A 20,390-nucleotide genomic window follows, 5' to 3' on the forward strand; every position below is an offset into this window, starting at 1 on the left:
ATTCTGTTGCACTGGCCAGGGTGACCGGGCCATGGCTGTCCCCAACCTTCCTCGTGCTCTCACACACGGATTTACAGGGTGGGAGAGGCTGGATGCTGCCTGCAGGTCACCATCCTTGGGTCACCCTGTGACAAGATGGGGGCAATCCCTGGGTGGGGCACCCAAGGAACAGAAGGGATGGAGAAACCAGGTAAGTGCTGGCAGGGGCTGTCTGGTGCCATTCCCAGACAAACCCAGCTCCCACGTGGCCAGGGGCTCCACACTGCTTGGCCTCCCACAAACATAAATCATTTTCTAATTTATAACATGAATAATTGATTTTGCCTCCATAGCTGGCGATAAATCTCCTGTGCGCACATGCATAAGAAAATAATAATAATGAAAGCGATCAGGATCTGCTGCCATCGATTACCTGTGAGAGGGAACATGGTCCCCTGTGTGCCACATGAGGCTGGGAGAGGGGCCGCTCCCAGGGGATGCTGCGTGGCCCTGCCTGACGTGAGCTTTCCTTGCCCTGAGCAGGGGCACCTGTCTGAGGCGGGATGACTGGACCTGTCCTGGTCTGAGCCCCTGGGGCTGTACTGGGACCCACCCCGGGGCACTCAGGAAGGTCCGAGTACTTCAGGGTATCCCAGACCTCAGGCATCAGCAGTCCCAGCCTTATTACTGCACCTAAGGAGGGATAAGGTGCTTGGCACAGCCCCATTCAGGGATGCTGCGTGCGATGCCTCGGTGGCACCTTGCCAGGGTGGCCCGTGACCGTTCCCCTGTCCCTCGGCAGCTTCAGTCCAGGGGGAGCTGCAGAAGCCGCTCCGGCTCCCGGCTGCCCGGTCCCGCACGGGCAGCAGCGTGCACGCCATGGGACATTCCCGGGGCACCTCCGGTACCCCCCCATGAAGCTGGCTGGGATCCAGCCGGACGGAAACCGCATCGGAGAGCTTCGGCTCGGTAGCAAGGAGCTCCTGGAGCGGGGAGCGGGCAGAGACTCGCTGCCCATCGGCCAAACTAACCAGGGCGGCCGCACCGGCTTGCCCGAAGCCTTCGTAGCGCGGTGTCCCCACGTCTGCCCGCCCGGTCACAGCGAGCACCACGGCTCCCGCCCGCTGTGTGACCCACCATCCCAGCCACGGAGCCTCCTTCCTGCGGCTGCCGGCTGCTGCCGGGGTAGGACGGCCCGCCGCGGCACCGTGGCCGCCCGTAGTGCCGAGCAGAGCACGGTGCGCCCCGGCGGCGGCGGTACCGGCCCGAGTTCCCACAGCCGCTGGAAGGAGCGGCGGTACCGGCCCGAGTGCCCACGGCCGCGGGGAGGAGCGGCGGTACCGGCCCGTGTGCCCGGGGCCTCGGGGAGGAGCGGCGGCGATACCGGCCCGAGCGCCCACAGCCGCGGGGAGGAGCGGCGGTACCGGCCCGTGTGCCCGTGTGCCCGGGGCCGCGGGGAGGAGCGGCGGTACCGGCCCGCGTGCCCGTGTGCCCGGGGCCGCGGGGAGGAGCGGCGGCGGGGCGGGGCGGGGCGGGGCGGGCGCAGGGCCGCGCTGCCGGTGCCGCACTACAGGTCCCGGCGCTCCCCTCGGCGGGGCGGGCTCGGCGCGGCGGAAGCGGCGGCGCGGCGCGGAGCGACGGGGGACCTGGCGCGGCCACGGGTAACGGCGGCGGCCTGGCGGGCGGCCCGGCGCGGCCCAGCACGGCCCGGCACGGCGGGGCGCTCGGTACCGGGGCACAGCGGCCCGGGGTGCGCACCCTGCCCGCTCCCGGCGCTGCCGCGCTCTCCCTCACCCTGGTGTCCCAGCCTTGATCCTTATCCCCTGTCCCTTCCGTGTCCCCAGCCCTGCTCCCCTCGCCCTGTCCAAGCGCTGATCCCCGCCTGAAGCCCGCCCTCCCCAGTCGGCCGGTAGGCACCCCCGGGATGCCGGATAAGGGCACGCTGCAGAGCCCATAGCTCTCCCAGCACAGTCACAGGGCCGTGTGTCAGCCCTTGGGTGCAGGGGAGCTGCACGGGTTCCTGGGTGCGCCACTCTGCCGTGCCGTGTAAAACAGGTGTCTGCTGCTCACACGTGCTGGACACTGCCTTTCAGGGCTGCCTGCAGGCCCTGGCGTCCTCGTGTATCCTTCACACCGCCTGTGGTTCTGTGTGCTGCCTGCTGTGGCCCATGGCACGATGCTGGTGACCAGATACGCCTCTTGCACATTTTAGGGTGGCCATCCCAGTCACTTGCTTCCTGGTGTAAGTGCACTGAAGGGTCTTGCTTTTCAGGCTGCTCTTGCTCCCTGGGTAGCGACTTTGGGTTATTTTAACTTCATTTTCCCAGGCTAGGTCTTGCTTTGTTTCCTTCTTGGATCCTTTCAACGGTGTCTTCTCCGTATGGTGTTTACAACAGCTCACTGCTCAGTATCATCTAATGACAATTCATTATAGATGCTGTAAAACAGGACCCTGAAGTTCAGCTAAGTTGGCTCTTGCTTGCCTCACCAAAAAGCTTTGCCCAGTGATTCTTCTGAAATAGCTCTGGGCAAGCCAGTGTCCATCATTCATTGTGCAGGTATGCTGGCTCCTTTAACTGCCAGTTTTGTTCTGCACTGGGGATAGGAACAGGGTTTGTCCTGTTCTCAGCTCTGGCTGTGTTGTCCTTTCTTGCAGAGAAAATCAGTGCCTTGTTGGCTGTACCCATTGCTCAGGCCCTGGTTTCTCCTTGGCACTGTGTGTCAGCAGGTTAATAGGTTCATCTCTGCACTGGCCAGGCTGGCCAGGTGACTGTGTCTGTGTGGACATGCTGTTTTTGCTTTTGCTGCAGCTGTTTTTGCAAGGCCTCTGCCTCATTTGCATTTTTCTGTTTAAAAACAGTGATTTTTCCCTTTTGAGTCATCTTTATTTTTGAGACATCATTAATTTTCTCTCCCTCCTTGTTTATTAATAGACCTTTTCACTTTTGTGCTGATTCTGCCTGGTTATATTTGTAAAGTCCTTTGTATTCCCCTTAGCATTCTGGCTGTTAACTCCTTCTGCTGGTTTGTTGTCCCTTCCCTCTCCCATGCCCCCCTGCAGCTGTGAGGGGACACTATTGACTTTCAAATCATCTTCCTGTCTGGAATGTTCCCCTTCTCTTCTTCCAGGTATCTCCTAAGAGCATCTATTCCAGGTGTCTCCTAAGAGTATTGCAAGTGAAAGGCACGATTGAAATCTCAGTGCCTTTGATGCTTTTGCCACCTCCTCACACAGCCAGTGTTGTGTGGCTGCTGGAGAGCTCTTTCTCCTGGCAGCAGGGGACAGGACGCCTTAAAAAGCCACGGATGCAGCTCTTTGCTCCTTGAATGCTTTGCTTTGCCCTGTGCCAGTGGCTGTGTTTATGCCTTTCTTCTGTCTCCACCAGGTATCCAGGTCCTTTCCTGGCCCTGTTGCTGCTGTTGAGCCAGGTGGCCTGGGCTGGAGCCCTGCTGAGAGCAGGAGAGGTGCAGGGCAGCCAAAACCTCTGACAGTCCTTGCCTGGGCTGCCAGGGGCTGGTTGTGCAGTTGGTAAGTGTGCCATGGCACGTGCCTGGCATGGGATGAGTCCTGCAAGTGTGAGGTTCCCCAGTGGAGCTGTTTAGAATCTCCTTGTACCTGCCTTTTTATTCATCTTGTTAGTTTTTTCCCCTTCAAAGAGCCCAATCTGCTGCAGGCTGTAAAGAGTGACATTGTGGTGTGCGAGCTGCATGCCAAGGCTGCGTGAGGCCCCCCAAGGCTCCTGGTCCCCCACTGTTGCCATCCCTGTTCACTGCCAAGGCTTTAAGGTTATCTGCTCTATCGATGGGAATATGGATTGAGTGGAATTAGAAACCTCGAAGGCTAAAAATACAGCTGCCTGCCAGGAAATGCAGCAGCCTGCTGAGAGGGTGCTGTGTGGCACTGGGACTTCTCCAGGAGCTGCCATGTTCCACATGAGCACCACAGCCCAGCAGCATCCCTGCCTGTTCCCATGCTCTTGGCTGGCCTGCTCTTGTTTGTGGGGTCCTTCCCTTGACAGGACAGGGGGAGAAGTCAGGGAGAAGATGCTGCCCTGTGTGCTGCTGATGTTCGATAGAGGAGAAGCACAGGCTGGCACCTGAGCGGGCAGCTCGCTGAGACCTCACCAGTGCATACCATGAGCACAGGCTCCCCATGAGCAGATTGTTGTGTTCCTGGGAGCAGTGTGAGAGGAGCCTGCGCCTTCAGGGAGCTCTGGCTGCCTCCTGGCTGATGATCCAGCACCCTCCTGGCCATGCTGGGCTGTGTTGTGCTGGGCTGGTGGGCTTTACATGGCAGACAGCTGGGCAGCACTCCCATCACCGCTTTTGCCATGGTGTCATGGCCTTTCCCTGCTTGGTGCCAGAGTGCTGAGTTGTTTTGCTAGGCAGGTCCATGAAACAAGACAGCATCTGGGGCAGCACAGGCCTTTTTGGGGATGCACTGCTCATTGCTGCCCGTCTTTGTGGGGCAGGCTTGGTCCCAGACTCTGGAAGTGGTAGGGTTACCCTGCCTAGTGTAGTGTGAATGAGACCCAAAGCCAGGGCCATTGCTCTGCCTCCCAGAGCATGAAATTAGTTGGTGCTGACCCGTGGCTGTGGCATTGATGAAGTGTTTGATAGGCTGGGGGCAGGGGCTGTGCTGCCCTGTGGGGAAAAAACAAAGCTCTGCAGCATCCCTGCCAGTGTGGGTCATCTACCACCCTGCCGTGCCTCTTCCCAGGCTGCAGGAAGCAGCTCTTCCCCAGCAGTGTGTGGCAGGCAGAGGCAAAGCTGTGCAGGGAGAGGATGCTCCCAGCACCAGCCGTCTGGCTAATGCTGCACCATCTGCTTTGGAGGGTGAGGCAAGGTGAATGGCAGGTTTTTGAGGAGCCCATAAATCCTGTGTGCAAAGGCTCTTGGAGCTGACATGGGATCTGCATGGAGCAATGCTGCTTCTGGTTGCTCCCGGTGCTGGGAATTGTCGGGAAGGAGAGCCTGGAGAGATCACTGACCCCCACAAGACCTTCAGCAATGAGCCATGGCCTGCGACTCTTGGGCTTGGCTGGGAAGAGTCCTTCAGCAGAACATGCTTCAGTGCAGTTGGAAGCTATCTGTGGTTGGAAATGGTGGTGCCAGGGGGGCTTCCAGTGCCCCTCCCCTTTGGCACTCAGGCTGCCACTTGGTGAGAAAATGTATAATGCCTCAGTTTTGAAAAATGACTAATCCAGTCCTTGGAAGGTTTGTAGGATACATTCCTTTCTTGCGGTCGATAAAGATAAAGGGGATCGTTCTGCCAGCAAAATTAGTGTATCAAAGAGGGGGGGAAAAATGACAAGAACTACGGAGACAGAAAAATGGTTGGGGCAGCCCTGGGATGGTGCTCAGCATCACCACAGCACCTGTTCCTGCACCTCCTGTTCCTGCCCACCTTTGCAGCATGAGGTGCAGGCACAGGCACTGCGGTCGTGCTGAGGGTAGTGCCCTGCTGGGCTTTTCCAGTGGTTTCCAGAGAGCCAGAGAGACTCATCCGTCATGCCAAGGCAAAGGTCTGTCCATCCATCACAGAGGGGATGATGCTGTGTGGCGTGGGCAGCCCCAGCCACTTTCCAGCCGTGGTTGGCCTCCCCTCGCCTTGCTGGCACCAGTGCTGCTGTTGGTGCGGGGCCACGGGGAGCGTTCGCGCCTCGGTCAGGGGCTGTGTGCAGGGGAGCCTAATGCACCGGAGGTGCCTCGGAAATGAGAGCCTTGGATGGGTTCCTGGCCCTATTGATCTGCCGGCAGTTTATGCATCCTGACATTCATAATCTCGGTCGGCGCTGATGGTCCAGATTAATGGGCCCAGGGGCTGTCCATCCGTCACTTCACATTAATTACTGAAGAGGTGTTTTTCCAGTGATTTACCTGACAGCGGCCTGTGATGAATCCCCCTAAACGGAGTGGGCAGTGATTAATCATGGGGCCCCAGCCCAGCCCCACTCTGCCTTCCCCTCAACCACAGTGCAGCCCCCTGCACCATCCGTCTCCATAAACCCTGTCTGATGCATATTTATGGGGCAGGGGGTCTGGCCGCTTGTGGTGTGCCTGCTTCTGCCAAAGATGATGAAAAATAAATCTCTGTTGGGATGGGGCAGCAGGTGAGCAGGGCTGCATCATGCCATGGTCTTGTGCCAGGGTATACCTGTGCCGGGGTTTGCTTTCTGTTGTTCTGTGGCTGCCTCAGGCTTCTCTGTGGTTTTTGATGGCTGAGTAGTGCGTGGTCTCGGTGTTCTGCTTCAGCTGCAGACACTGGTCCCTTGGGCTTGAGGGTCCCAGGTAGCAGCTGCTGGAGCTGGGCCAGTGGTTCTGTCAGGATTTCCCTGCTTCCTCCAAGCCAAAGGCTGTAGGGCTGTGGGGTGCTCCGGGCCCCAAACCCTGTCTGCAGATACGCTGCTGTGGGGCTGTGTTGGGGCTGCACAATCGATCACTGTGTGCCAGTTGAGGAGGAGCAGGGTGGGCGCTGGGACCCCGACCCAGTGACCTGGGCAGGGGCTCCCCCCGTGCTCTCGGCCTGGGGCTGCTGGGCCGCGGGCAGGACAGTGACGCTGTTCTCTCTTGCAGGCACGGTGGCACCATGCAGCAGGAGGCCGAGGGCGGCCGGGCGCGCCGCAGGAAGCCCGACATGGCGCTCTACGTGCCCAAAGCGCGGCGGGAGCGAGAGGCGCGAGCGGCAGGGGACGCGCGGGGGGCCGGGCACCGCCGCGAGCCCCAGAACCACCGGCTGCTGCAGGACCCGGCCGGCGGCGAGGGGCACAGGCCGAGCCCCCGAGCCAGGACACAGGCTGGCAGGGCGGCGAGGAAGGAGAGCAAGGTGGATGCCGGCCCAAAGGAGCTGCGGGCAGCCTCTGCCAGGCACAGCCATAGGACGAGAGGCAGCTGCCCTGTTGCACTGGAAAGCCTGGAGGCGTCGCCCAGCGTGTGTGAGCCATGCCCAGATCCAGCTGTTGCTCAGCACAGGGACAGGCAGGACAAAGCATCTCACGAGGAACCTGCAGAGCTCAGCCACAACCACAGGGTGATAAGGACTGAGCCTGACCCTCCATCCACACTGAATGCCCAGGCTGAGGCTGTAAAGGCTCCCCCTGAGCCTGGGGATGACCCTGCTAGCCCAACACCCACTGCTAGCCCAACACTGGTTTGTCAGACAGGCCTGAGTAGCATGTCGGAGCACTTGGGGGACAGCACCCCAGATCCAGCTGAGAACCTCTCCCAAAGCCTGGGAGAGGCTGTCCTGCAGTCAGCAGGGGTGAGCAGCCATGGCAGGGTGCCCCAGGTGGTGGGGGAGACAGTGGGTCTGAAAGCCTGCGAGGGGGAGAGGGAGGAGGAGAGGGAGGAGGGGAGGGATGAGCAGAGGTCTCTCCTGGCAGAGCAGAGCGAGGGTTGTGCCACTGGGGTGCCAGAGGCAGAGGAGACGTGGGGAGGCAGAGCTGAGGTTCCTGGGGAGAGCACCTTGCATGCACCAGGAGCCAGCTGTGAGCCTGTGTTCCTGGGGGGCAGCATGGGCGATGTTCCAGTGCTCCCAGCGGGGAGCACCCCACAGCAGGGCATGGGCAGCCCATCCCAGCCTGCCATGGAGGAGAGCACTGCTGGTGCTGGGGGTCCCAGAGGGGAGGGTGACCGGGTGCCTGCTGTAGTGGAAGCAGGCAGCACTTGTGCCTGCACAGATAGCAGTGCTGGATCTGAGAGCAGCCCGTGGGAGGGAGCACCTCTGGAAAGCTGTGAGCCTCCAGTGCCCCTAGAGCAGCTGTGCCATGGCATGGAGAGGATCTCACCTGCATCCTGGGCCAAGGAGCTGGCAAAGCCAGATGAGGATGTGGGCTCGCTGCAGAAGCACCAGGAGGCTGAGAAAGAAGAGAGAGGTCTCCACAGCAGCTCCCCTACGGAAGGACAGAGCAGTGCCAGTGCTGAAACCCTGAGCCAGACCAGCCCAGGTGCTGAGGAGAGCTGGGATGTGCTGTTCAACGATGATGGGGACTGCCTGGACCCACGGCTGCTGGAGGAGGTACTCCCTGCTAGCCAGGGTTTGTGGGGGTTGGCAGGGTCGGTGGCTGGTGCCCGCTGGGATGAGGGGGATGTGTTCCTGTGTTCTCTGGGGTGAGTGCATGGGGTGGGTGGGCTGCACCCAGGGCATGGCCAGCCTAGCTGGCTGTGCTGCCTGCTCTTAGAGCCAGCCTTCCCCTGTGCTCCCAAAACACCTGGGATCTCCGTGTTCCCACCTGTCCCATCCCATCCAGCATTGCTGGGGAAGGTTGGGGTGATTGCCCCTCTGTAGTACATTAAGTGTGCCCAGTAAAACCTGCTGAAATGTAAACTGCAACTGCACCCTCATGAAACCAGGGCTGGTGATAAAGAAACGGGCTGAGATGTATGGGATCCCATTGAAACAGCAACAGGATGTTTCCTCGAAACTGTGGCTTCTTAATCAGCTGTGGCTCATTGCCATTCCCTCCTGCACACATGCTGCTGAATTTACTGCACTTGGCTGCTTGGTGCCAGGACCCACACCATTCACAAGGAAAGCTCAGTTCCTGCAGCAAGGCTGGATATCCCCTATTGCATTTTAAATAGTAGCGTCAAACTGGTAATTTTCCTGAAATAACAAACAACATTGATATTGTTACATCCAGCGTCTGCCTACCCCTGGCTGGAAGCAGGGTGTGAGGTGGTGGGTGGTGCCTTGATAACAGCGTGTATGAAGGGATCAGGTTAACTCAAGAGCACCTTACTGAAGGGCACAGATCCCACCTTGTCTGCAAGGCCTTGCTTGGGCTGATGTGTCCTCTTGGAGCCTGGCACAGTGCTGAGACAGTGAGACACAGAGGGCTTGCATTTGGGGGATGTGGACATGGGGTATTCCCATCCTTGTGTGGCTGTGCTCCCCTGAGCCACTGTCCCTCGCCCTCCAGACTGGAGATTGTGGTGAGTGCTGGTGTGAGGAGGACAGCACTGGTGTTCTGAGACAGCTGGTGCAGGTGGTACTGGCTTTCTGTGGGCTGGTGCCATGGGCATGGCTTTGTCCTCAGGGGAGGAAGATCAGGGAAGGTGCAACCACAGGATGCTGTGAGCAGGATTGTGCTGTGCAGTACAGGCTCTCACTCCAAGGACTATCTGTATTGGCTCCCCTATGCACAAGCTCTGAGACAAGTTTGAGCTTTCCAGGGAGCTTCCCAAAATGGGTGAGAAAGAACCTGAAATAGGGATTTATCAAAAGTTGCCATCTTTGTCCCCTGCAGATTCATGGCACCTCATGCTTCCTGAGCCCTCTGAGCTCCCAGCAGGTGGATGTAGCTGCCTGGGGAGTGCACAGGCTCTTGGGAGGATGGAGCTGTTGTTAATTAAAATAAAGAACAAGAAAATTAGTAACGTCTTCCTCGAAACCGAATCCTTATGCAATGCAGAGAGCTGGCAGAGAGCAAGATTTATGACGTTCTGTGCGGAGGAGAGATTTCTGATAGCGAATGGCTCTTTAATCTAGCAGGGGAAAAAACACTGTAGTGAGCAGCATTGGCTGGTAGCTGAAACCAGACAAATTCAGAGCAGAAATCAGTTTGAACACAGAGTAACTAAGCACTGTGCCCGTTTCCTTGCGGGCTCTGTGGACTCTCCATCAGGCGGTGCGGCATGGCGGGGCCGCGATGCGTGCGTGCCCAGGGCTGTGGTGTCAGCCAGCAGCCACAGACCCCCGACCTGCTCTGGCAGGAGTGTGTCTTCAGAGGGCAGCGAGATGTGATGGACAGGCATCATTTTCCCTGTCTTCTATCTGTCCATCCATCAGTGCTCATCCATCTGTACCCTCCCTAGGATGCCTGCCAGGGCTGGGGACCGCACTGTGGCTCCCACTGGCTGCCGTGCCCCATGGCTGGGAGCTGCTGGCATGCTGTGTGCTGTGCTGGCAGTGCTGGGCAGTGCTGGGCTGTGCTGGGCTGGGCAGTGCTGGGCTGGGCTGTGCTGTGCTGGGCTGGGCTGCGCTGGGCTGGGCTGTGCTGGGCTGTGCTGGGCTGGGCTGGGCTGTGCTGTGCTGGGCAGTGCTGGGCTGGGCTGTGCTGGGCTGGGCTGTGCTGGGCTGGGCAGTGCTGGGCTGGGCAGTGCTGGGCTGGGCTGGGCTGTGCTGTGCTGTGCTGGGCAGTGCTGGGCTGGGCTGTGCTGGGCTGGGCTGTGCTGGGCTGGGCAGTGCTGGGCTGGGCAGTGCTGGGCTGGGCTGTGCTGGGCTGGGCTGTGCTGGGCTGGGCTGTGCTGGGCTGGGCTGGGCTGGGCTGTGCTGGGCTGGGCTGTGCTGGGCTGGCAGTGCTGGGGACCTGTTGAGCCGTGCCTGCCGCGTGGCTGAGCCCTGCTGCCAGACGGCTCCTGTCCTTCCTGCCTCGCCACACTTGGTGATTTGTGAAGGTCAAGGGCTGCTCTGGCACTCTGTGCTCCTCCTCTCTAATCATCTCCCCGCTGCCTGGCACTCCCTGAGTGCTCTGCTCCCTCAAGCAGCACTGCAGGGCGTTATCCTGCCTGGAATGGCTCCCTTGCTTCCCCGAGCAGGCGCAGGGTGCCTGATGAACGTGCTGCCCTGCATGGGGGTGATGGCAGGGCAGGAGGCTCTGCTGGCAGGGCTGGCTCCTCCCGTGAGCTCCATAACTCAGCTCTACCCTCCGCCGGCATCCAGCCGCTATGGCAGCACCCCCTTACCTGCCGTGAATCCATCTTCCCCATAAAATTGTCGGAATGAGCACTTTTTATCGACTGAGCTGGCTGGGATTTATGGACTCTAACCTTGCAGTCGTGGTGTGCTCTGCTATGATCGCTTAGGGGATCGGGGTGGGAACCCATCTGAGTTATGTGCCCATTCCCTGGCATCACGCCAGCCCCACGCTCCAGGAGCTGTCAGTGCCTTTGGACTGCACCTGGCCTGGGGTCTCAGCTGAGGCAGGACAGTGAATCCCCTTGGCCACTGGCACGGCATGGTTTGGAAAGCAAGGGTTCAGCAAGGGATGCGGGGTGGCCCACTGGGCAGAAGAGGGTGCTGGGTGACCAGCTGGCACTGGCAGTGCTGCAGGACACAGGGAAACAGGGGCTGGATGCACCCTTGTGCTGTGGCAGCAGGAGGCTGCTGCCTGTGTTATTAAATAAAGGCTGTAAAACGTGCATGGTAGAAAAGCTCTACAGCCATCATCTTTTAGGGCTGGAGAAAGTGCCCCACTGTGAGTTACTAAAGGAGCACAACCCATTTTATCAATAAGAATATTGAGAAGGGACTTGATTAACATTTTTAAGTGCTGTGATGGGGAGGAGACCAGGGACCGAGGGTTCTTTAATCCGACGGAGAGGCAGAACAAGAACTGCCAGCTGGAAAGTGAAGTCAGACAAATTCAAATGAGAAATAAAACATAAATGTCTAGGTGCACAGGTGATTAACCAACAGAACTTGCTCCTCAGTGGAGCACTGCCTTTTTCATCTTGGCATCTGGGCTGCTGATAGGCTGCTCCAGTGCATGTGCTGCAGCCAGGGCGTGCTGAGCCTGGTGCTTCCATGTAGCATAGAGACATCAATCTTTCCTCCTGGCGTTACTATCCTGCTCCTTGTTTTTCCCCTAAGGTATTTCAGGTCATCACATCCCTGTGGAAGGGGGGTGTGTTTGGAGTTGCATGTTCTGTTTCATCCCTGCCATTCCTACCATGTCCCTGACCTGGCCGCTGAGCATGGCAAGTGAAGGGATGCTGGTAATGAGAAAAGCAAGTACATGGTTGGTAACTCCTAATTCTCAAAGCCATGAATCCGTCTGCAGTGCTGGGGTGGGTGCAGGGGCCTGGACAACTTTCTGGGGAGAACTTGCCACGGGTTGGGAACTGCTGTGAGGCAGGTGGGCATGGGTTGCTCAGTGCTGTGCCTCTCTTGCTGCTGCAGCTCTCAGGGGGTGAGAAGCACCAGGAGAGCCAGCAGTCACCCCGCTTCAACTACTATCGGGCGGAACCTGCTGCTCCAGACATCAGCGATGACGAGCTGCCCCACGTCATCGAGATCTACGACTTCCCCGCGGATTTCCGCACCGAGGATCTCATGCGTGTCTTCTGCAGCTATCAGTGAGTCTGCCAGCTCTCTGTCCCTGGTGCTGGGGTTCCCTGCCTGGGCTCTGCTCCACATGGCTGCCCATCAGGTGCCCATGCCTCGCTGACCTTCCCTCTCTTTGGCAGGAAAAAAGGCTTTGATATTAAATGGGTGGATGATACGCACGCCCTGGGCATCTTCTCCAGCCCCATAACAGGTACTGCTCCTGGTTCAGCTGGGGATGGGCAGAGAGGAGGCATCCCTCTCCCACAGCCAGATGCTGGGCGTGGGGCTGCCCCTGCACGTGGACATGCTGCTCTCTTCCTGCAGCACGCGATGCCCTCAGCACCAAGCACCTGATGGTGAAGACGCGCCCACTGTCCCAGGGCACCCGCGCCTCTAAAGCCAAAGCCAGGGCATTTGCTGGTGAGTGGTGCTGCCCTGTGCCAGCTTGTGCCATCCTGCTTGTGCTGCAACATCATCCTGATAACTGGGGAGGGTTGGGGCAGCCAGCACGGCTCTACAGCTGCCCTGTCCCTCGCAGAATGCCCCACTAATGTCCCCCATCTTCACAGAGTACCTGCAGCCAGCCAAGGAGCGCCCTGAAACATCAGCTGTCCTGGCCCGGCGGCTGGTGATTGGTGCCCTGGGGGTACGGAGCAAGCAGACACCAGCCCAGCGAGATGCAGAGCGGAGGAAGCTGCAAGAGGCTCAAGGTGAGTTTGGAGGGGCTGCAGTATAGGGGGGCCTTCCTCTTGCATGCTCTGTCTCACAGGGTGCTGGGTGAGAGGGGGCTGCAGCAGGGTGGGCTCCAGCCACGTCCACAGGGAGGTGGGGTGGTAGGGGTGTGGCACTGACCCCCTTGTCTCTGCAGAGAGGAAGCGCCTGGAGAACAAGCAGCGGGAGGATGCCTGGGAGGGCCGGGACTGAGCCAGGAGGCTGCACTTTGAGCCCATGTCCCTCTCTGCAGGCGGGCAGAGCACTCTGCGTCTCAGAGCTGGGACACGTTCTGCACTGTGTCCAAAAGCACTGGGCTGCTTCACCGAGAGGGCTGAGCAGCGTGAGGGCTGGTTGGTGCTGTGGGGATGCTGTTGCTGTCAGGCAGCACTGCCCACCCTGCCCAGGGCAGAACCCCCGAGGCTGCCAGCCACAGCAGGAGCAGCAGCAGGATGCAGGGAGCTCAGCAGAGAGCATGGGGGGCTGTGTGGGGTGGCCCTGGCCACCTGGAAGGGCCTTGTGATTGAGAGTTTCTGTCCTTTATTTTGCTAATAAATGCCATTTATTTTATTTGCTTGCCTGGGTGGTGGCTCCCCGTTCCCTTCATACCGGGGCAGGGTGTGCGTGCCGGGGGCAGCTGCGCATGGTCCGCGGGCTGTGGGGATGTCCACCCCTCCCAGGTGCTGCTGGGTGTCCCCTGCGGCTGTGGGGGATGTGCAGGCAGGAGGGGTCGGGCAGGACGGCAGGCAGGAATGTGCTGGCAGCAGCCCTGTTTACTTCCGCGGAGCAGCTGCAGCCCTGAACAGCGGGGCCCTTGTCAGAGCATGGGCAGGGCCGTGTTCCCGGCCCCACACGGGGCTCTGATGTGGCCGTGCTGCCAGCCATGGCAGGCTGGGGGCTTCCTGCCCTACCCCCGGGTGGAGGCTGGCACCTGGGACCTGCCTTTGGCTCTGCTCTGCATCATCTCTCAGCACCTGAAAAACTGCTCTGTGTGCCCCAGCACTCCCACCCTGTAGCTCTGCAGACTCTGAGGTTTTGGGGCCTTCCATGGGAGGTGAGGGTGGGGATGATGCTTCTCTACCACCACTACCAGCAGTTTGCATGCTTTTGGTCGCTGAAGTGCTCATGTGGCTGCCCCGTGTCCCCTGGCTGTCCCCCAGCTTGGCAGCAGCGGGGCTGGTCATGACCCCGCGGCGATGGCTGCCTGCCCCTGCGCCATCCGGCGGCGCTGCCAGCTGGGAGCCATCTCGGCTGCCGTTCCCGGATGCTCGTGGCTTGGCCGGTGGAAATTCCAGGCAGCAGAGCTGCTCTCATGTGGAAAACATCTTCCCGGCCATGCGGCATCCCTCAAAGCCCCAGCCTGGCGGGGTGAGCCTCCACCAGCACGTGCCTTGCCACGGTCTCTGGCCTCGGGCCCCTCCAGTGCATCCCTGTGCTCCCAGCAGCAGCTCCACGTGCAGGGACCATCACGTGTGGGTGCAGCCTGACTTGTCCTGGGCCGAGGTGGGTGCTGGCAGCCCCCCACCCTGGGCTGGTTCCTGCCAGCGAGGCAGGAATGGACACAGGTGTGCGAGGAGAGGGGCGGCACTGCCCCGTGGCTGGCAAGCTGGGGAACAGACAGTACAGAGTGTGTTGGTGACATTCCCTTTTATTTCTTGTTGTAAGAAAAAAGATAGAAACCATGGGAGGTAAGAAACAGAAAGCAAGGGCACAGTGTTCCCTGTGTCCCCACACTGTGTCTTTGAGGGACAGAGTGGCCCTACCACAGCTCCCATGTGTGGGAAGCTGCCAGGACAGCCTGGGAAAGCCCAGCATGTCAGCTGCATACACTGTGGCTGCTGGGCTGGCTGCCAGCCCATGCTGCCACAGAGCTGGCTGGGTCTTTGCATGCACAGGGTTAGCCAGTTCAGGGCCATGGGGACCACTGATGGCAAGCCAGAGCTGCTTGATGCCAGCCACGTGCAGACAGCCAGGGAGTTGGTGGCCCTGGGTAGCACAGAGGGAACACTGCCTAGCTGGAGACACATTGCCTAGACCAAGTTGTTCCCAGCTGGGGACTGGCTTCATGATCCTAATAGGAAAGAGTGCAGGGGAAGGAGGAGGTGATGATGGGATTGATAAAGGAGTAGCCCCTCTTCCACAGCACAGCACCCTGCTCCCAACTCACAGAACCTTTATTGAAGACAGGACTGGTGCATGGGTGTCTGGGGACTGTCCTGAGTCTCCTGGAGCATGGGGGGCTGGGCAGGCTGAGGTAGTTGTCCTGGGGGCCCTGGGGCTGTGGAGGTGAGGTCTGCTGCAGTACTGGGGCCACTCTTTCCAATCCTGCTGGCAGCATGGGTACCCCCAGGCACTCCCCGCCAGCCCTGGCGCTCATCTCCCTCCTCTGCAGCAGCATCAATAAATACACAAGTCTGCAAGTCCCTGAGCTCAGTCGGGTGCTGCCAGGGCACAGGGGCCGGGCTGCAGGAGTCGGACTCTCCCGTGGGACCACGCCAATGGCAGGGGTTCACACGAGGTTGTTGGCCAGGCGCTCCCGTCTCTCCATGTCGCTCACCACATCGGCACCGTAGGCGTCACCTGGGGAGAGCCATGTTGTGGGGTAGGTGTGCATGTGGTGTGCACAAGGAACCTGTGGCACCCCCAACCTCATCACTTCCCTCACCCTGCCTGCCACAGCCCCTAAGCTCCCGTCCCTCCTTACTTGTGTGGCAGCCGTGCATCCAGACACGCTGCCCATCATACTTGCACTGGCACCTCATCACGTTGTTGGAGAAGTCTGACTCAGCCACCTCATGCTTGGGGTTCACAACCACCTGGGGAGGGCAAGGGGCAGGGCTGGGAGCAACTCTGCTGTGCCCTGGCCAGGCAGGGCTGTGGCATGCACAGCAGGGTACAGAGCAGCACCCTGATGAGCAGGGTGAGGGATGCTGTTGTGCTCCTGGAAGGGACTCTCCAGCCCTGAGATCCGGTAGCTTGGTGTCCCGCACCCCTCCGTCCCCATACCTGGAAAGTGTAGCTGCCTGGTGGCACATCGGTGATGTCAATCCACTGGCAGTCGATGTCATGGCGGTAGGTGTCCCAGCACCCCACACTCACCCCCTGCTCACCAAAGTTGGCACAGGCAAAGCGTCGCTGAAGACCTGCAGCAAGGAGGGAGGTGAGGGAGGCACAGACAGAGCCCCTTTGGGGAGCAGAACTGGGCCTCTGTCAGCTCTGCAGCTGGCACCTACCTTCGGGGCAGTTGGTGTCTTCCAGGCAAAAGCTGGCCTTGTGTCCCTCGGCCACCTTGGAGCCATTGAGCGTCAGCAGGTCATAGTGGGTGAAGACCTCGATGCTGTGGAAGTGTCTGTGGGGACAGGGGCTCAGCACAGGACCAGCGCCCAGCCAGGGAGCACGTGGCTGTCCCAGGCAACCCCGGCAGAACTTCCGGCAGGGCAGCACCCAGGGACTCAGCAAATTACAGCCCTGAAGCCAAATAAAGCCGTAATGACAGTGCTGGCTCAGACGCTGTCAATTACCCTGGGTGGGACGGGTGCCACCATGCCCTGCCAGGCCCAAGGACAGGGCAGCTCCCTGCCAGCCCCTGCCTATGGGACGCTCACCGGTGGCACTGGTGCCAAGTCCAGGCATGACGCCCCATCCTCGGTCGGAAATCGGCTCTTCCCAGGTTGTGGATCTGGGAGGAGAAGCGCAGAAGGCGGCGGTGGCCGTAGGGCCACTGCATGTTGTCAGCAGAGCGGGAGAGGCAGCGCTCCTCATGGGCACAGTACAGCAGCCCCAGGGGTCTGTCCTCCAGGTAGGCTGTCTCCTGCACCAGCTGGGCGTTCATCACCAGGTCTGGGGCGTCTGGCACGGAGCGGATCAGCAGGGATTGAGAAGGTGGTCCCCACCCTGCACAGCACTCCCTACCCTCCTACAGGAGAAAGGGGTGCCCCCTCCCAGCAGTACCCCCTGGGCTCCTGCTACTCACGGGCAGTGCAGGTGACCCCGGCTGAGAAGCGTCCCCCGCCGCTGGGGCAGTGGACAGGGCCGTGGCGCTGGCACTGCTGGAGGGCCAGCTCGGTGCCCGCACAGCGTACGCCGCTCATCACAACCTGGCTGGCACCGGGGCTGCCTGCCCAGTACCACGTCTCCTGCACAGAGGAGGAGCACAGTGCTTGGACCAGTCCTTGCAGCCCTTGCCAACTCCCACCTGCCTCCCCTCCTGCCCTAACACTGCCACCACCGTCCCCACTGTCCCATCCCAGAGCCCCTGGCCACACCATGCCCACGCTGTCCACCCTGCAGGACCCCTGCAGTTCTGGCCCCAGGCTGGTACCCCACTCACCTGGAGGGCATGGCTGGCAAAGCCCAGCCCCAGCTGCCTGCAGACCACCATGGCCTCGTTCAGGCCCCACTGTGCCCCACACACTGCACCCCACTGCAGCTGCCCCTGCACTGGCACCAGCACCTCCACCACGCCTTCCTCGGGGTTGCGGCCCCCGGCCAGCCGCACCTGTTGGCAGAGAGGGGCAGAACTGGAATGTGGCACAGATCCCAGCTCTCCCACTCCACACTGCAATGGGACCAGCAGCCCTGCACATCCAGCTGAACATCTCCCTCATCTTCCTCCTTTCATCCCTAAAGACCAATTTGCCACCAGATCACCCTGCAGAGCCCCATCAGGACACTGCTCTGTGTCCCCCCATCCCCTGGGTCACTCCAGGGCTGCTCTGAGCACCCACACTGGGCATAGAGCTTGGGGAGCAGGGACTGTGCAATGGGGCTGGGGTGAAACAGGCTCTGGGAAGGAGGCAGGGACTCACCTGGCTCTTGAAGTCCATGAAGGGCATGTGGCAGCGGACGGCAGCGTCGGCCTCGTGCCGGCACCCATTCTGCTCAGCGTCCTGGAAGCGACACTCGCCCAGGGAGCGCTCATGGCCAGTGCACTGCACATTGCTCATATGGATGGGCCCCAGACCTAAAGCACAGGAAGGGTCAGTGCTCCCTGCTCCATGACCATCCTGAAGCAGCACCCTCATCCTCCTTCCCCCGGTCTGGGCATTCTTTATAGGAATGGGGCTGCCCATGGCAGGAGCAGACAGGGTAGCCTCATCCTAGGACAGGCTGGAGCTGCGTGAACATCCCATGATTCTCCAGCAGGACACCTCAAACCAGTTGATTTCCCCATCGTACCCCTCCAAGCCCAGAGGTTTCCCAAGCCCACGCTGTAACACCTGCCTCACCTTGTCCCATCCGGGCTCCCACCAGGGCCTGCTTTGCCGTCCCATAGCCCAGCTGCCGGCACACCACACTGGCTGCAGCCAGGTCCCACTGCTTGTCACACACGGTGCCCCACTGCCCGTGGCGCAGCACCTCCACCCGGCCCTCGCCAGCGTGGGTGCCCGCTCGCAGCCGCACCGGGAGCACCTGGGCACAGAGAGCAGCCAGTCAGCAACCCCAGGGCACAGCCAGGCCCCCTCAAGGGCAAACAGGGTGGCTGAATGCTGCTCAGCCCTGGGACTCTGAGGGTGTGGAACTCTGCAAGGGCTCACCTTTCCTGGTGCGGTCTTGTTCTTGCCCTTGCCCGTGCCCTTCTGGAAGGCAGGGCCAGGGAGGCAGCTGACGATGGCATGCATGCCGTGGGGGCAGGCGTGCTGGCGGGGGGCTGGTGGGGCCATCTGCACAGGGCAGCGGGCCAGGTGGGGCTCTGAGCCCTGACACCGCACCCTGTGTACCCAGAAGCTGTTCTTCTGGCTGAGGGTCTTCAGGCTGCCAAGGGAGAGGAGCAGGGCCAGGGTCAGCTCAGGTGCCAGAGACTCTCTCCCACCCAATGCTCATGCTGGGCACCCATCCAAGGTGCCCTGCCCACCATGCACAGTGCTGAGTCCTACCTGGAGTTGGGGTCCTTCAGCTTCTTGTTCCAGAGCTTTCTGTGGGTGTACAGAGCCAGGAAATGAGGGAGCATGCTGACACTGCCCAGCTCTGAACCCCCTGCCCCAACATTTCTGCCCTCCCTGGCAGGAGATGGAGACCCCAGGGTACGTCATATTCTCTCCCCACTGGCAATTACTGTGCCAAACCCGTCTGTACCATGAGTCCCAGCGGGACTGTGCGACTCCTGGCACCCGCAGGGGCTCATTATAGGCTGTATTTATAGTTCCAGGCTGAGACAGGGTGGGAGGGACCAAGGGACACTTGTCATTCCTCTCCTTTGTCCCACACTTTGCCAGCCATGATGGTGACCATTCCCAAAGAGTTCTGGATGCTGTGAGCCCAACTCTGACCCTTGTCAAAGGCCCAAGAAGGGGATCCAGGCTGCCATACCAGCACCTTGCACACCCACCCATGTGTGCAGCCCTTCTCTGACCACTCCTCTATCTCTTGTCCCCAGTGTGCACCCCGTGCCCAGGAGCAGCGTGTGTCTCCCTCATCCCTACCGGTAGAAGCTGGTGTTGACGTGCTTCTCGCGGGGGAAGCCCAGCATCCCGCACACCACACGGCTGTTGTTCCTGGTCCAGTTGGCATCACACACCTGCCTCCAGCGCCCATTGTGCTTCACCTCCACAGCACCCTCCATCACTGGCATGCTCAGCTTGGCCCGTGCCAGGATGGGCTTGAGCCGCACCTCCTCCAGGGTTTGTCCCAACACCTGCCACAGTGGGCATGGCGTGGGCCTGGGGCTCCAGCATCGAGGGCAGAGCACTCAGAAAAGGGCAGGGCAAGGGTTGGTGGGACCTGCTCCAGTCGCCCTGGTGTACCCTGCTGGCCACAGGCACACGCCACGGGCCCCCACTCACCTCTGCCAGGTGACCAGTGGCGGTGGCCTGGGGGGAGTTGCCAGGCAGGCGCTGTCCTGAGCACACCACACCAGCATCCTCGCCATGGTGGCAGTCACTGATGCCCCAGCCATTGTGGGCACACTCTGCCAGGGAGCCTTCACTGCCCCCACATCGCACGTTGTCCAGCCAGATGGGGCCTGGGGACACAGCATCACAGCCCCATGCAATGTGTCCCGCCAGCTCTCTGCACCCACGGCCCTGTGGGGAGGCTTCCGCAGCCAGCGGGAAGCACACTGCCCTCGTCGGGACCCCTACCCCCATTCCCCATCTGCCCCGTACCTTCCCCTTGGCCGTAGGTGGCACTGTGGGTCCAGGTGATGGCTGCGGTGTAACCCAGCTGCCGGCAGGCCACCGTGGCCGCATGGAAGTCGAAGCCATCGTCGCACACGGTGCCCCAGCGGCCCTGGTACAGCACCTCCAGCCGGCCCTCTCCAGCTGGGCCCCGGGGTCCCCCCAGCCGCAGCTGCACCGGGGCCGGCTCCTGCCTGCTGGGGGCCACCCAGCACAGCACCAGCACCAGCACCAGCACCAGCACCAGCAGGACGTGACTTGAGCCAGCTGGCATCACCATCATCGTTCTGTGAGTGGATGCCTGGGGACAGACCAACAGTGAGTCCTTGGGGACCATGGCAGAGTGGGGGTGCAGCTGCAGCCCCCCCTGTGCCCCAGGAGCTGGGCAATGTGGAGGGATATCACGCCTTCTTGCACGGCGGTGACATCCCTGTCCCTGCGCTCTGGGGGATGCATGGGCTGGTCCCTGACACATGCACAGCATACCCCAGCCCTACCCCCTTCACCAGGTCAGCCAGCTCTGACACAGCCCTCTC

General features: G+C 60.7%; 2 protein-coding genes across 2 annotated transcripts; one reads left to right on the forward strand and one right to left on the reverse strand.

Annotated features, from left to right (window-relative positions):
* Positions 1-1,606: 1,606 nt before the first annotated feature.
* On the forward strand, positions 1,607-13,309 carry R3HCC1L (R3H domain and coiled-coil containing 1 like). Its single transcript, XM_063163405.1, has 7 exons — positions 1,607-1,640; positions 6,556-7,996; positions 11,882-12,057; positions 12,169-12,239; positions 12,353-12,448; positions 12,598-12,738; positions 12,897-13,309. The coding sequence occupies exons 2-7, from the start codon at positions 6,569-6,571 to the stop codon at positions 12,950-12,952; spliced, it is 1,968 nt and encodes a 655-aa protein (XP_063019475.1). The 5' UTR covers positions 1,607-1,640; positions 6,556-6,568; the 3' UTR covers positions 12,953-13,309.
* A 1,062-nt stretch (positions 13,310-14,371) lies between these two features.
* LOXL4 (lysyl oxidase like 4) lies at positions 14,372-20,310 on the reverse strand. Its single transcript, XM_063162838.1, is given in 16 exon segments — positions 14,372-15,319; positions 15,444-15,555; positions 15,746-15,882; positions 15,973-16,088; positions 16,345-16,588; positions 16,713-16,875; positions 17,070-17,237; positions 17,548-17,702; positions 17,968-18,151; positions 18,277-18,493; positions 18,616-18,654; positions 19,162-19,373; positions 19,522-19,700; positions 19,843-20,162; positions 20,164-20,256; positions 20,258-20,310. Coding segments are annotated over 16 exon segments (2,463 nt in total). The 3' UTR covers positions 14,372-15,248.
* Positions 20,311-20,390: the final 80 nt, after the last annotated feature.

Source organism: Melospiza melodia, chromosome 9 (assembly GCF_035770615.1).
Source record: "Melospiza melodia melodia isolate bMelMel2 chromosome 9, bMelMel2.pri, whole genome shotgun sequence".
NCBI lineage: Eukaryota > Metazoa > Chordata > Aves > Passeriformes > Passerellidae > Melospiza > Melospiza melodia.

Excerpts from the sequence above, each read along its gene's own strand:
- R3HCC1L (XM_063163405.1), top strand. The coding sequence starts at position 6,569 with ATGCAGCAGGAGGCCGAGGGCGGCCGGGCGCGCCGCAGGAAGCCCGAC. Across the intron at positions 7,997-11,881 it reads ACCCACGGCTGCTGGAGGAG|CTCTCAGGGGGTGAGAAGCA; the intron begins GTACTCCCTGCT and ends TTGCTGCTGCAG. Across the intron at positions 12,240-12,352 it reads CTTCTCCAGCCCCATAACAG|CACGCGATGCCCTCAGCACC; the intron begins GTACTGCTCCTG and ends CTCTTCCTGCAG.